Source organism: Oryctolagus cuniculus, chromosome 8 (assembly GCF_051225735.1).
Source record: "Oryctolagus cuniculus isolate XC-2025 breed Fujian yellow rabbit chromosome 8, ASM5122573v1, whole genome shotgun sequence".
Taxonomy (NCBI): domain Eukaryota; kingdom Metazoa; phylum Chordata; class Mammalia; order Lagomorpha; family Leporidae; genus Oryctolagus; species Oryctolagus cuniculus.
Genome location: NC_142874.1, coordinates 21,591,243 through 21,604,662, shown reverse-complemented (window position 1 = coordinate 21,604,662; position 13,420 = coordinate 21,591,243). Strand labels below are relative to the sequence as shown.

The window sequence follows — 13,420 nt, the reverse complement described above, 5'->3', positions numbered from 1 at the left end:
ATTTCTCCCACCCTAGAAAAGGAGCCAGCATCCTGTCTTACTACGGTGGTCTCCTAACTGCCTCCTGGCTCCCTCCCTGGTCCTCTGCCAACCATCACCCAGCAGCTGGCCTGACTTTCTAAAAATGTAACGTCACAGCGAAACACTGCCCGGCCTGACACCCTCCCGAGGTTCTGCGCCGCACTCGGAATAAAACCCCGCTCCATGGCCAGCGCTACAGCTCGATAAGCTAATCCTCCACATGCGGCGCTGGCACACCGGGTTCTAGTCCCGGTTTGGGCACCGGATTCTGTCCCGGTTGCTCCTCTTCCTGTCCAACTCTCTGCTGTGGCCCAGGAGTGCAGTGGAGGATGGCCCAAGTGCTTGGGCCCTGTACCCCATGGGAGACCAGGAGAAGCACCTGGCTCCTGGCTTCTGATCAGCGCGGTGCGCCGGCCGCAGTGAGCCAGCCACAGCAACCACTGGAGGGTGAACCAATGGAAAAAGGAAGACCTTCCTCTCTGTCTCTCTCTGTCTCTCTCACTGTCCACTCTGCCTCTCAAAAATCATTAAAAAAAAAAAAAAAAAAAAAAAAAAACCTCTCCTCCTCCAGTGCTGCAAAGCCTTCTGCGGTCTGACCCTTGCCCCCTCTCCCCCCGCCGCACCACACCCACTGTCCCCCTAGCTCACGCCCTAGCCACAGTGGTACTCAGAGCCTGCGTCTTCCCCAGCTGAGGCCTTTGCAGCAGTGCCTGCTCCTGGAGTGCCCGCTCATCTGCCCTGCTTGGGCTGTGCCATGGTGCTCACCACCCCCTCGATGTTTACCTTGCTTATTTCTGTATCTGGTTTTATTAGCTCTGTCTCTTCCCTAGAATAGATGCTTCCCCAAAGCATAGCTCTTACTGTCTTGTGCCCCGTTGGCTTCCTAGCCCCTGGAAGAGCTTCCGGCATCTAGTAGGTGGTCCACTAGATGGCAGGGGAAGGGGCGGCTGACTTCCTGGGGTTTCTGGTCATTGTTGCAATTCTTACACGGTTGTCCTGTGCTTGCTGGATCAGCAGTCGGGTTCCTCCAACCACCCCGGAAGCTTGCTCAGGGCCGAAGTCCTGTTTTGGGGGTGCATCTGGTGCTGGGCACATGCAGAGGCTCAGTGAATACGCCTTGGTGTGTGTTGGGGGGCGAGGACTCACCCTTCATTAAAGGGAGAGCCAAGAGGCCCCCTGCTATGCCCGTCGCTGGCTTTTTTCCTCCAAGAACAACTGTGATACAGGGGGTTGTGAGAACAGGGAGGCTCTGGGTAGGACGGGCTCGGGGCTGGCTGGCTATTCCCAGCCGGAGTGGAGGTGGAAGGAGTGTCCACTCCCTTGGTGTTCTCCTGCCAACACTCAGCCACGATGCTACATTACTTCCGGTGCTTGTGTTGCAGGGGGCAAGCTACATCCTGGTGATGGTGGACCCCGACGCCCCGAGCAGGTCGGAGCCCAGGCTGAGGTTTTGGAGACACTGGTTGATGACAGACATCAAGGTAAGCAGCCAGGGGTCAGAGTTCACGCCCGGGGGAGCTGGAGGCCGGCAGGTGCAAGGACAGCCGCGTCAGGTCGCCCCAGCACTCAGCTGATACCGCCCCTCCCAAGTGGTCCAGCAGTTGCAAGAAGTGTCTCGGTGGCAAGGCGGGTGCCACATCTCGGTTGAGACAATGGTTGTGTAGGAGCCAGAGTTGGCCTTGGGAACACAAATATGGTGCCTTGTTGGTGAGCATTATACGGTTGGTGGGGGGCAGTGGGAGGGACAGGTAGACTGTCCTACCATACACGTTTTGGACACTCTGGGGTGAGCAGTATTGAAGGGCTTTGTTGAGTTTTTCCCACTAGCAATCAGCCCTCTGCAACTGCCCGTTCCTCATCTGTGTATTGAACCGACTGCAGAATGAAAATATCTGGGGGGTGGGGGGTCTGCGTGTGTCCCGAACATGTACCGGCTATTTGCATACATGCTTGCCACAAGCGGTTAGGAGCCCGTGCCTGGACAACCTGCAGTCGGGCTTTGCAAAGAGTGGGCAAAGCTTTCCACCCCGAGAGGACCCCCGTGGGAAAGCAGAACCAGAAAAAAACCAGATCTGCTCTAGATCTTGCTGGTTGAAGACCCAGTAGCCCCTTTGTCGTCTCCCTGGAGCCAAGTGTTTCAACCTTATCTGTTCCATGGGAACTGTGCTAACAACTCCACTGGGCCGCACGCTGGGAGCGCTTTGGGAAATGCAGAGATGACACGGTGGGGGGGGGGGGACTGTGCATTTCTTCTGGAGTTGGGTGGGAGACGGGGCAGCAGTCTGCACTAGCTGACCAGGGGACTCTCCCAGCCACTGGGTGGGGGTGCTGAAAGAGCAGTCACCACAGGCCAGTGTCCCCCGCCCTTCGCCAGGAAGCTCCCGGGGGCGACCTGAGATGCAGCCCTGGCAAAGGCCCTGGAGGGGGCTTCCTCAAAGAGACGCCCGCCACAGCTTCCTGGGCAGCGCCGGGCTGGTCTCTGTGCCCCCAACACACCCCCTGGGCCAAGCACGCCTCTGCCTGGCATGGAGCTCTGGAAACATGTTAAGTGCGCAAAGTGGCGGAGCCGAGGAGACCCACGTGAGCAGGCCAGGGAGGGTGGCAGAGGGCACAAAAGGGAAAGACCCTGATCTCCCCCTAAGCTGGCCCTCGTGCCACTTTCTGAGCGTGGGCCTCCCTGGTGGTCACCAGGGGCCGGCTCACTCCGCAGGTCACACTCACAGCCCACTCCACACACAGAGAGAGCTTCCGGTCCCGGGGTTTGGCTCCACAACTCGGAGGGCAGAAGCCACACAGGGTGCAGTGGTTTCAGAGTCCATGAGGCTGCCCCTCCCTGTGCCCCCTGGGACAGAGCCCTCACACACACTCTGTGCTGCACACACAGAGGCAGAGCAGGTGGCAAGTGGCAGCTGTCAGGCACGGCCGCTAAGCCTCAGAGCTTCCCAGGGCCACCTGCTCGGTCCGCCTCGGCCTTCCCGCTCAGGCCGGAGGAGCTTGGGTTTCGGTCGCGTCGTCACCCACTCTCCCTCGGCTGAGTGTGGAGCAGGAAGCAGCAGCTCGGCCCAGCTGTGTCCACTCGGCCCTGTCCACCTGCCCCCAGATTCCACCAGCCGCAAGAGACTGTAAACCAAATCGGTCTAGGACGGAGCACTTCCTGTGTGCTGGTGTCCACAGCTCCCGGGTGGGTTGTGGACAGCAGGCGTGTGCGTACACCCACGGGTGAGCTGGAGACAGTGCAGACCCCAGGGCGCCGCCCTGCCTGCAGAACTCACTCCACAGTGGTTCTGAATGGCACACGGCCACTGCGTCCAGGGAGCGCTCAGGAGGCCGAGCGAGCAGCCCGGAAGAGGCTGTGGGGTCCAGTGTTGGAGACGGGGGATGCCTGACCTGTTGCTAAGCTCACTCAGTGTTTGGTCACTTTGGGAACTAGGCATTCTCCCATTTTGGAGACGGGGAAAGTCCAGCCTAGGGAGGTGGAATGAGGCAGTGTCTCCACTAATGGGCAGTAGACATGGGTCTGCCAGCCGAGGCCCCGACTCCAAACCACGTAACCCTGCTTCCTGCCGTACCACGTCGGGGGCCCACCCACGCCTCTCCCAGCAGCTCCTCTGTAAGACGGAGTACCTCCTCTCTGGGCCTCCCCTCGTGCCCACCCTCCAGCTCACTGCCCAGGGCTCTGGGCAAGGCCTCCAAAAAAATGTGTGTAGGAAAATGGAATGAACAGACAAGTTCATCTTGGTGCAAAAAGTTTTGGGAATCCACGCAGGGTTTTTTCGCCATAACGTTTCTCGTGAACTTTACAAAGGCCCCTCACTTGCAGAGATCTCCAAATTTTTCTGCACCAAAGTAAACTCATCTTTTAATTCATGCTCCCTGAATGGTCAGAGTCCCCTCGTGTTTCTGGCTGTGCCCTGTGAGAGGGGACTTCCAGGGGAGAGCCTCTCTAGGGAGAGTGATCTTGGTGAGTAAACACACCTGGCCAGCACTAGGAATCCCTAAGGCACACCAGGAAGTCCCTGCAGGTGCTCAGAGACAGTGGCCCTGCCGCTCACAAGGACTGTAGAACCGAGCCTGGCCTTGATGTGAGGGGGCCACATCACAGCAGTGGAAGCCCCTCAGTGGGGACTATTCTCAGGCTATCCAGTTTAAAACAGATCGCCAGTGCTCAGGTAAACTAGAAATACCTGGGGCCCACCTCCACCTTCAACAGAGTCTAGCAGGACCTAGGATAGAGTAGGATTATGGCTCTGGACCTGTGTGCAGCTTAACACAGCAAAGGGTTAGAGGGATGCCCAGCCATAGGGACGAGACATTCATGGTGCCCTTTGAGTCATCTCACTCAACAAATGCATGTTGACCCCTGCCCTGTGAAGCCCAGGGCTCATGAGCCAGGACTCTGGAGGCAGGGACCAGTCAAAGCCCAGCTCCACATGTTGTGAGCGGTGTGTTCCTGGGCTGGCTGCTCAGCATCTCTGTGTCTCTGTGTCCTCACCTGGGAAGGAGAGATGCCCACTGTCTGTACCTTGCACGGTTGTTACGGCGCTCACCAGAGTCACTTTAACTACAGGGAGTGGGAACAATCCCCGGAACACATCAGAGGTTCTGTATAGTTGTTTGCTGCTGTGTTATTGTCATTGCCCTAAGTCAGGTACCTGTGGGCGCCAGCGTAACCAACGCCAATGAGACAGAGGAAGGATCCGCCCTCTCAGAGCCTCTGTCGTAGCAGGGAGATGAGGAGGGAGGGTGCAGCACAGGGTGAAGGGCCCAGAGGTTCGGTCGCAGTGAGACTTCCTATACCTGCGGGTTCCCGTTCACTCAGAAACAGGATGAGACCTCAGGCCCCTATCGTGGCTGGACCAGGGCAGGCGGGCACTGGGATACAGAAAGCCCATGGTCCCTCTCGGCCCCCTCTTCTAGGGCACCGACAGAGGACCCCTTGCCCCAGGTGCTGAGGCCTCGGCCTTTCTGATTCCCTCTGGCTGACCGTCTTCATGCCGAAGCCTAATTAAGATGTCAGTTAATCTGCATCATGCGTTTCAGAAGCGACGCGTATGGGGTTCATCTTCTATTTGTCTCTGCAATTGGTGCTCAGGGCTTTTCATGCAGATATTTTCATTAGACTTTTGATCGTTAATGGGAATATTGAACACGAGAGGATGGGAGATTAATGCTTTCCACAAAGAATATCATGATTGGTGACAGAGAACAGCGAGAACAATTAAGGAGACAAGAGTACCTTTCTTCTTCCAAAAAAGAAAATCTTCCTAGAAACCGTCAATGATTCTAAAATTTGCCCTGAATATCTTTTGGGTTTGGTTTTGTTTTAAGAAAGAACAGGCACCGCCAAGTTCAAGTTTCCCTTTTATTCCGCCTCTGGCAGCTGTAAAGGCGGCCGTTGCCGGCTTGAATCCGAAGGACCTCCAAGGGGTTGTTGTCCTGCCTGCCTTCCTAGAGGGTCAGACTTTTCCATAATCAGAGTTGGCATTTTTTAAAGGACTTCTCAATATGTTAGGTGAACAACACAGACGGGAACGCCAATGAGCCGTGCCGGGACTGCGGCTCCTGGAGCGTGCTGGCCGGGACGCTGGCGTCTGAGCCGCCGGTCCTGCCGCTCACAGATCTCCAGCAAATCACCTGACCTGGCTGAGGCTGAGGTTCTGGCCTGCAAAGCTGACACTCACCCCTCCCCTTCACCACTGAGTCAGGGAGAAAAGGGGTTAGCTGTACTAGGAGCCGGGCGGCATGGGGGCAGCGCCGCCGTGACACCTGCTGCCACTCTGCCGAGTGGGCGGAGCCTGCGGCCCTCTCGGCACACCTGGCAATAATTACCGAACTTGGCATGTCCGGAACCTAGAACCCGGCTCGGGACCGTCAGTGGAACAAACCATCTTTATCTGCTCCTTGAGTTCAGGCGAAGCGGTCCCAGCGAGGAATCAGGACTCGCGGTTCTCTCTCTGTTGGGACCAATGTTTTCAGTTTGATGGCTGACACCTGTGCAATTGCGCATGCGTGCTTTGGGCTGTACGGTGAGGGTCCAGTGTGGGTCATGGGCAGCTGTGAAGGCACGGTTTATGCTCCAGGAGATCCAGAGGCCACAACAAGCCTTCGCAGAGGGGACAGTGCCAGGGTGGCCCTGCTGAGAAACCAGCCTTGTGCAGGGCCACCCTGAAGGGCAGGTGGCTCTCGGGAGCCAGGGGAGGTCTCGGGCCCTGCCACTTCCCAGATGAGAATCTCTAAGCCTCAGTTTCTGCATCATTAAAATGGGCATGATGATCATTTGTGTTTTCCCAGTGTTTGGAGTAAACGTGAGTGCTTCCCCAACACCCCCAAATTTGAGCTACTGGTGGTTTAGCACATCCCATTAGGATACAGGACTTGGATTTCTTTTTTAAGAAAATTACTCTTATTTGTTTGAAAGGTAAAATTACAGAGAGAGAAGGAGAGACACAGAGAAAGATACCCTCTATCTGCTGGTTCACCCCCCAGATGGCTGCAATGGGCAGGGTTGGCCCAGGCTGAAGCCAGGAGCTTCCTCCAGGTCTCCCAAGAGCCCAAGGACTTGGGTCATCCTCTGCTGTTTTTCCCAGGCTCATTAGCAGGGGGGCTGGATCAGAAGTGGAGCAGCTGGGACTGGAGCAGGCGCCCACATGGGATGCTGGCACTGCAGGTGGAGACAACCTGCTGTGCCACAGCGCCCGCCCCCAGGACTTAGAAAGTGAAAATCCAAGAGACCGTCCAGTGCAGCTCACCCCTTTGCCTCTCCGGTCTAGATGGACCCTGGCCCAGCCTGGGGGAGCTGGCATGGCCCAGGCTTGCTTTGGTGGGGGCAGGAGCTGGGGGCCTGGAGCAGGGGTGGTCGGTGCTGTCATTCAGCCCCCCGGAATTGGCCCGTGACCTCCTGAGCTGTGATGGCCTCCCTGGAGCCATCCCAGACCACAGCCAGGGAGAGGGACTGGGCTGCGAGTGCTTCCCACGTGCCTGGCTGCCGCCCTTCCCCCACCCCAACGTGTTCTGCTTTTATTTTTAACCCAACCCAGCACCCCTTGTCATTTCCTTATCACTCACAGTCCCCGCTCTGCTCGGCTGTCATTGTCCCACCCCAGAAATGCCTTCACTCCCATTCAAAATAATTTAAATAAAATGTCGTTACAAAGTGCAATATTATCTTTTGATGAATGTTTTTAAAAGCCAGGTTTTAGGTTTTCATGGTAATTTGCGGTGTAAAATTATTTGGAGATAAGAGCCAAATTAGCTCTCGTATGCTGAGGTCGCTGTGTCCTGCTATCCATGTGAGCAGTGTTTAAATATAATCAGCCCTTAGACTAATGCAGCATAATTGTTCATTTGAAATCGCTTTTTTTTACTCCATTCAATGAGTCATTAAAATATTCAAGGGATAATGCAGTGAATTAGAAATGAATTTATCATATTATCCCATACATACTGTAGTGCTTCAGGTAGCTAAGGAGAAAGGGGGGGAGAGAGGGAGGGAGGGAGAGGAAGGGAGGGAGAATGTATCTAAGGTACAAGGCAGGAAGGGAGCGGCTACACGGAATGTGGCGAACAAAGCTTTGAGTCAGTTTATGGCAAGCAGAGCCTGGCTGGGAGGTGAGGCAGAGAGGAAACGCTGGTCTTTGAGGAGGGCGCTCTCTCTCTCTCTCTCTCTCGCTCTCTCTCTCTCCACTCTGAGAATCTGTGCTCCACCACAGCTCCGCTGTTAACTTATTTTTATCAAATATGTTTATATCAGAAAGTCGTTATGGAAACCAACTCTGCCATCCAGGAGAATTCCTGGATCAGACAGAAAACACTTTCTCTCTCTCTCTCTCTCTCTCTCTCTCTCTCTGTCTCTCCCCACTCATGCTCTTCTCTGTCTCTCTCCCATCCTATCTCCCTCTCTCTCCCTACCATCTCTCCTCCTCCTCCTCTTTCTCTCTGTCTCCCTCTGTCTCTTCTTCAACCTGCCTTCCTCATTTTCTCTCTCTTCTCCCATCTCTCCCGCCTCCTCTCTTTCTCTCTCTCTCTCTATCTCTCCCCCAGCCTATCTCCCTTGCTGTGTCCCTCCTCCCTCCCTCTCTCTCTGTCTCCTCCCTCTTTTTGTTTCTCCCCCTCTCTCTCTGTATCTCCTCTCTCTCTGCCCCTTTCTGTCTCCTTCTTCCCTCTCCCCCTCCTCTCTCTCTCTTAAACACACACACACACACACACACACACACACATGACCCCCACACAAAAGCTCCAGGACAGTCTTACTCACTAACCTTGAACTCAGCTCTGATGGGGCCATCTGTGGGCAAACTGAGAAATGGACAAGACCAACCATCAGACCCGCCTCTGCCCTAGCATATGGAGCCGGGCTTGTCACCGTGGCCTGGGCCTCCCTCAGCCACCCGCTAGCAGATGCTCACGGGAAGAGCCCCGAGGAAATGGGGAGGGGGGCGTCAGTGACCCTCCCCTGACCTCAGACAGTGCTATCAGCTGGGCCGTTTATGCCACGCCTGGAATGCGTCTCTGTCTGGCCATGCCATTTGCAGAGGGACCATGGTGAGCAGGTGCAGAGAGCAGGCAGAGGCTGAGGTCCATGGGAAGCACATGGGGTCAGCAACAACCCTGAGAGGCTACTAGCAGCTGTGGGAGGGGACAGGAGCAGCCCCTGCCTTTGAGACCAGGGGAAGTCTCAGCAGGAAACAGGAGAGAGCCTGCTGTGTTCCCCGGGCAGATTGCGACCACTGGTGACATTTCCCAGGGAAGCCAAAGGTGGCCCCACATCAGGAGGAGTTTTCTAGGAATGTGAACTAAGAAGCGAGCTTATCCCTGATAGATTCTTCAGGGCGGCCCAAGGGGAGTCCCTGCCCCAGGGAGGAGACTGGAGCAGGTGCCCTTGGCTCTTCCCAACAGCAGCCCCACCGCTCGTACTCCCTCCTCCTCTTCTATCGTATGTCCAGATAGCATATGGGCAACAATTACAGGAGGAAGAATGAAAATGAGGAGGAAAAGGAGAAAAAAATGCATCGGCACATGGTACCAAGTACTGTGGCTCTCTCTGACCATCTCATTTAATCCTTGCAAAAGCCCTGAGAATGGATGGATGCATGGATGAATGATTAGATGGATGGATGGATAAGTGGGTGGACGCATGGATGGACGGATGGGTGGATGGATGGATGATAATTAGGAGAATGGATGAATGGATACATGGATGAATTAATAGACAGGTATATGGATGAGTGGATGAATGGATGGATGGAAGGATGGGTAAATGGGGAAGACAGCTGAGGCCAAGGAGGAGCAAGCTTCCCACCCACAACATCACGGCCAGCACATGGCTGCCTGTGCTATGAACCCAAAGCCTGCACAACTCAGGCAAGGCCATGTGCCTCTGCAGAGTCTGGGTAGACACCATACCTGCGGGTCCCAGGCCCGGCCCAGGGGACAGCTCATACCAGGGCTGGGTCTGGGTGCTCGGAGGTGGTGCTGCGGGTGTGGAAGGTGTGGGCTGAGCCTAGTGGCTTCTCTACCTTTAGCCCTGGACCTGGGCCTTGCAGAGCAGCATGGAGCCAGGAGATTGATTCTCTGACTCACTGTGAGGGGCAAATCATCACCTTCCTGGGTCCAGCTCCTCATCTGTGTGGGAGGACTCTAAGGAGCAGGAGCACCGAGGCTTCCGTGAAAAGCACTTTGTAGACCACCCAGCACACCGCACCTGGCACACAGTACTTGCTGCGTGTATGCTGGCTCTCTACTCCTTCCATCTTCCATAACCTAAAGCCTTCCCAGGAAGTTGAGCCTTTGACGGAAAGGAGCATAAATCACTCGCAAGAGGTGGGACAAGTCTGGCCAGGAGAATGGGCTGTCCGAGTGGCCAACCCTTGGGAGACCTTGAAGTAGAAAAGCTACTCGCGGACATCAGGTGTTAGGGACAAGTGTTTAACCTGCAGTGTGCCCGGCAGCATGCCTACTTTTAAAAAATAACACAGTAAAGGTTTGGTGAATTCATGGCATGAATGTGAAACGTGATCTTCCTGCTGCCAGGCTGGAGAGACAACCCTAGCTCACAGGAAGCCATGAGAGTGCCGTTCAGTGGGGCAGAGCCAACTCCAGCCGGGCCCTGTAGACAGAAGAGGGGTGAGAGCTGAGAGCCACATCCGCTTCTCAGTGTGGCCACCCTGCCCTTCAACAGTTGGCCCAGGTGGCACCACCACAGACACCCCCAGCCTGAGTCATTCCACCCGCACTCCACCACACTAGGCAACCTCATTAGGCACCCTCATCACGCGCGTCTGGTACTGTTGGTGAGTCTCTTTTCCCTCTTAGACCACAAGTTTCTAGAGAGCAGAAATGTGTCTGATTATTGTTATAGCCCAGTGCTTAGGACAGTGACTCAAGCAAAGAAGGCCCACAGTGAATGCTGAATGAATGAACAAATAAAAGTGCTAAGGAATGAGTGAATAAAAGATGAAGGAAGAGGGGTGGATGGAGGGATGGATGAATGGGTGGATGGGTGGGTGAATGGTTAGGTGGATGGATGGGTGGATGGAGGGAGGGATGGGTGGATGGATGGGTGGATGGGTGGGTGAATGGTTAGGTGGATGGATGGATGGATGGAGGGAGGTAGGGATGGGTGGGTGGATGGGTGGATGGGTGGGTGAATGGTTAGGTGGATGGATGGATGGATGGAGGGAGGGATGGGTGGATGGATGGGTGGGTGGGTGGATGGATGGGTGGATGAATGGGTGGATGGATGGAAGGATGGGTGGATGAATGGGTGGATGGATGGATGGAGGGATGGGTGGGTGGACGGAGGGATGGGTGGGTGGATGGATGGGTGGATGGAGGGATGGGTGGATGGAGGGGTGGGTGGACGGAGGGATGGGTGGATGGAGGGATGGGTGGATGGAGGGGTGGGTGGATGAATGGGTGGGTGGGTGGATGGATGGAAGGGTGGATGGATGGATGGGTGGGTGGATAGATGGATAGATGAATGGACGACATAGGTGGATGAATGGATAGATGGATTGATGAGTGTATGTCTAAGTGAATGGATGGAAGGTTGGATGGGTGGATGTGTAACTGGATGAATACAAATGGATGGATGGGTGGATGGATGGATGGATGGAAGAATGGATGGATGGAAGGATGGATGGAGGGATGGGTGGATGGATGGATGGATGGGTGGATGGATGGGTGGATGAATGGGTGGATGGATAGGTAAGTGGTTGAATGGGGATGGTGGATTGATAATGATTAGGTATATTGATGATGGATATGCATCACTTGGTGATGACTTCACAATGGAGATGGTATTTGAATGGGACCTTGAATTTTGAGTAGGCTTGCAGAAGACAGGAGATACAAGAGAGTGCATTTATGAAGGAAAGGACATAGCCAGAGCTGAGCGTTTGAATGGGATAGAAAAAGAATCCTAAACGTAGAATGAAAAGCCGAGATGGTTGAGTCCCTTGAGGCCCTTGTCACTTGTCTCCAGATTGTTACTGCAAAGGTCTACTGACTTGTTCCCCTGTTCCTTCACAGGGTGATTTCTTAGAAATCTAAATATGATAACATTCCTCCCAGTTTGACGCCTTGTAACAGGTGCTCATCAGGAAAGGGTCCTCTCTCCACGCAGTGTTATTCAAGGCCGCTGAGGCCTTGACCCCTGCCTGGCCCCAGCCCTCACAGTATCCCAGGACTCCGCTTGTGGAGCTGCAAACCTTCTTCCCTGTCCCGGGCCTCCATGGGCCTCTACTTGCGCTGTCCTTTCCCCACTAACAGCCCTCTGCCACCTGCAGACACATCATGGCTTTAAGTGAGTTTAGCTCTCTAGATGGATTATACCTTCAGAGTCCAGAAAGATTCAGATTCACAATTCTGAAATCATTTCCAGAAACAGAGAAGGGCACACGTGGATTCCTGAACTGAGCCTGGCAAGTATCACAACTCAAAAGTTGTTGGGGCCGGCGCCGTGGCTCAATAGGCTAATCCTCCGCCTTGCAGCACAGGCACACCAGGTTCTAGTCCCGGTCGGGGCGCTGGATTCTGTCCTGGTTGCCCCTCTTCCAGGCCAGCTCTCTGCTGTGGCCAGGGAGTGCAGTGGAGGATGGCCCAAGTGCTTGGGCCCTGCACCCCATGGGAGACCAGGAGAAGCACCTGGCTCCTGCCTTCGGATCAGCACGGTGCTCCGGCCACAGCGTGCTGGCCACAGCGGCCATTGGAGGGTGAACCAACAGTAAAGGAAGACCTTTCTCTCTGTCTCTCTCTCTCTCACTGTCCACTCTGCCTGGCAAAAAAAAAAAAAGTCGTTGGATAAGTAGATGGTCTGAGACAACACGGAGAGGAAAAGAGCAAATGTGGGAAGCCAGCGCAGGTTCATCCAAAGCAGGTCAGGCCTGACCACTCAGATGTCTTTGTTAGCAAAGGCGCCGGTCCCTTGGACCAGGAGAAGCTATGAGGGAGCACAGCACAGCTCATCGACAGGGCACTGGGCCAGGTCAACCATGGCGACCTTGTAGACAAGGGCGAGGGACCCAGCCTCAGCCACCGTGTGTGAGGCGGGTATGTGGCTGGTGCAGAGGGTTAACCAGCGACTCAGTACCCCTCTGGAAGTGGGTCCCCAGTGACAAGCCCGAGATGCTGTACCTTGTGCCATGATTTTATAGACTGCATACTCACCAGAGTTACAGATCACAAAGCTCAAGGAACAGCGCACACAGTAGGTAACACGAGACAGCTGACTGCACCACACTGGAAGGGTGCACCTCCCTTAAAAAAGATGAATCTAAGGGCTGCCGTTGACGTAGTGGTTAGGACACCCACGTCCCACGGAAGAGTACCTGGGGTCTCTCTCCAGCTCCAGCTCGAATCCAGCTTCGCACAGAGCAGAGCCTGGGAGGGGGCACTGATGGCTCAACCCCTGGCTCTTGGCTCCAGCCCGTGTCCAGCCCCAGGCACTGCGGGCATTTGTGGAATGCATTAGTAGAGGGGAGCGCTCTCCCTCTTGCTTGAATAAATTTTTAAAAAATTTTTTGAATAAAATTAATAAAAGTAATTCTAATAGGGATTAATCTAAAGTTCTATATTTAGGTTCCGAATCAACGGCACGCAGAGAACAGGGAAGATCCAGCATGTCAAAGGTTCAGGAGGGGAAAAGATGAAGAGGAGTCTAGTTAGTTTTTAAGCTAATTTTAATCTACATTTTAAGCTAATAATAGAATGTCAAACCATACTGCAGAAGTTAAGACAGTTCATATAATCTTAGGCCGCATCAAAACAAGTCGAGGCTTTGTGTCGCTGAAGAGTTCTAACTCTCCTTTCTCCACATCGGACCACCTGTGTTCACTCATTCATTCATTCATTTCATTCATTCAGCCTGCCCCAGCCCATGGCTCCATTCAGCTTCACTGCA

At 54.6% G+C, this 13,420-nt stretch overlaps 1 protein-coding gene across 2 annotated transcripts in view; it reads left to right on the top strand.

The window, feature by feature from the left end:
- Positions 1-13,420, top strand: part of LOC138843573 (phosphatidylethanolamine-binding protein 4) — a 196,775-nt gene that overhangs the window by 113,519 nt on the left and 69,836 nt on the right. For both annotated transcript variants that reach the window (XM_070048173.2, XM_089302015.1), the window contains exon 4: positions 1,404-1,502. In XM_070048173.2, the coding sequence (XP_069904274.2) occupies positions 1,404-1,502 (99 nt within the window). The remainder of the gene's footprint in view (positions 1-1,403; positions 1,503-13,420) is intronic.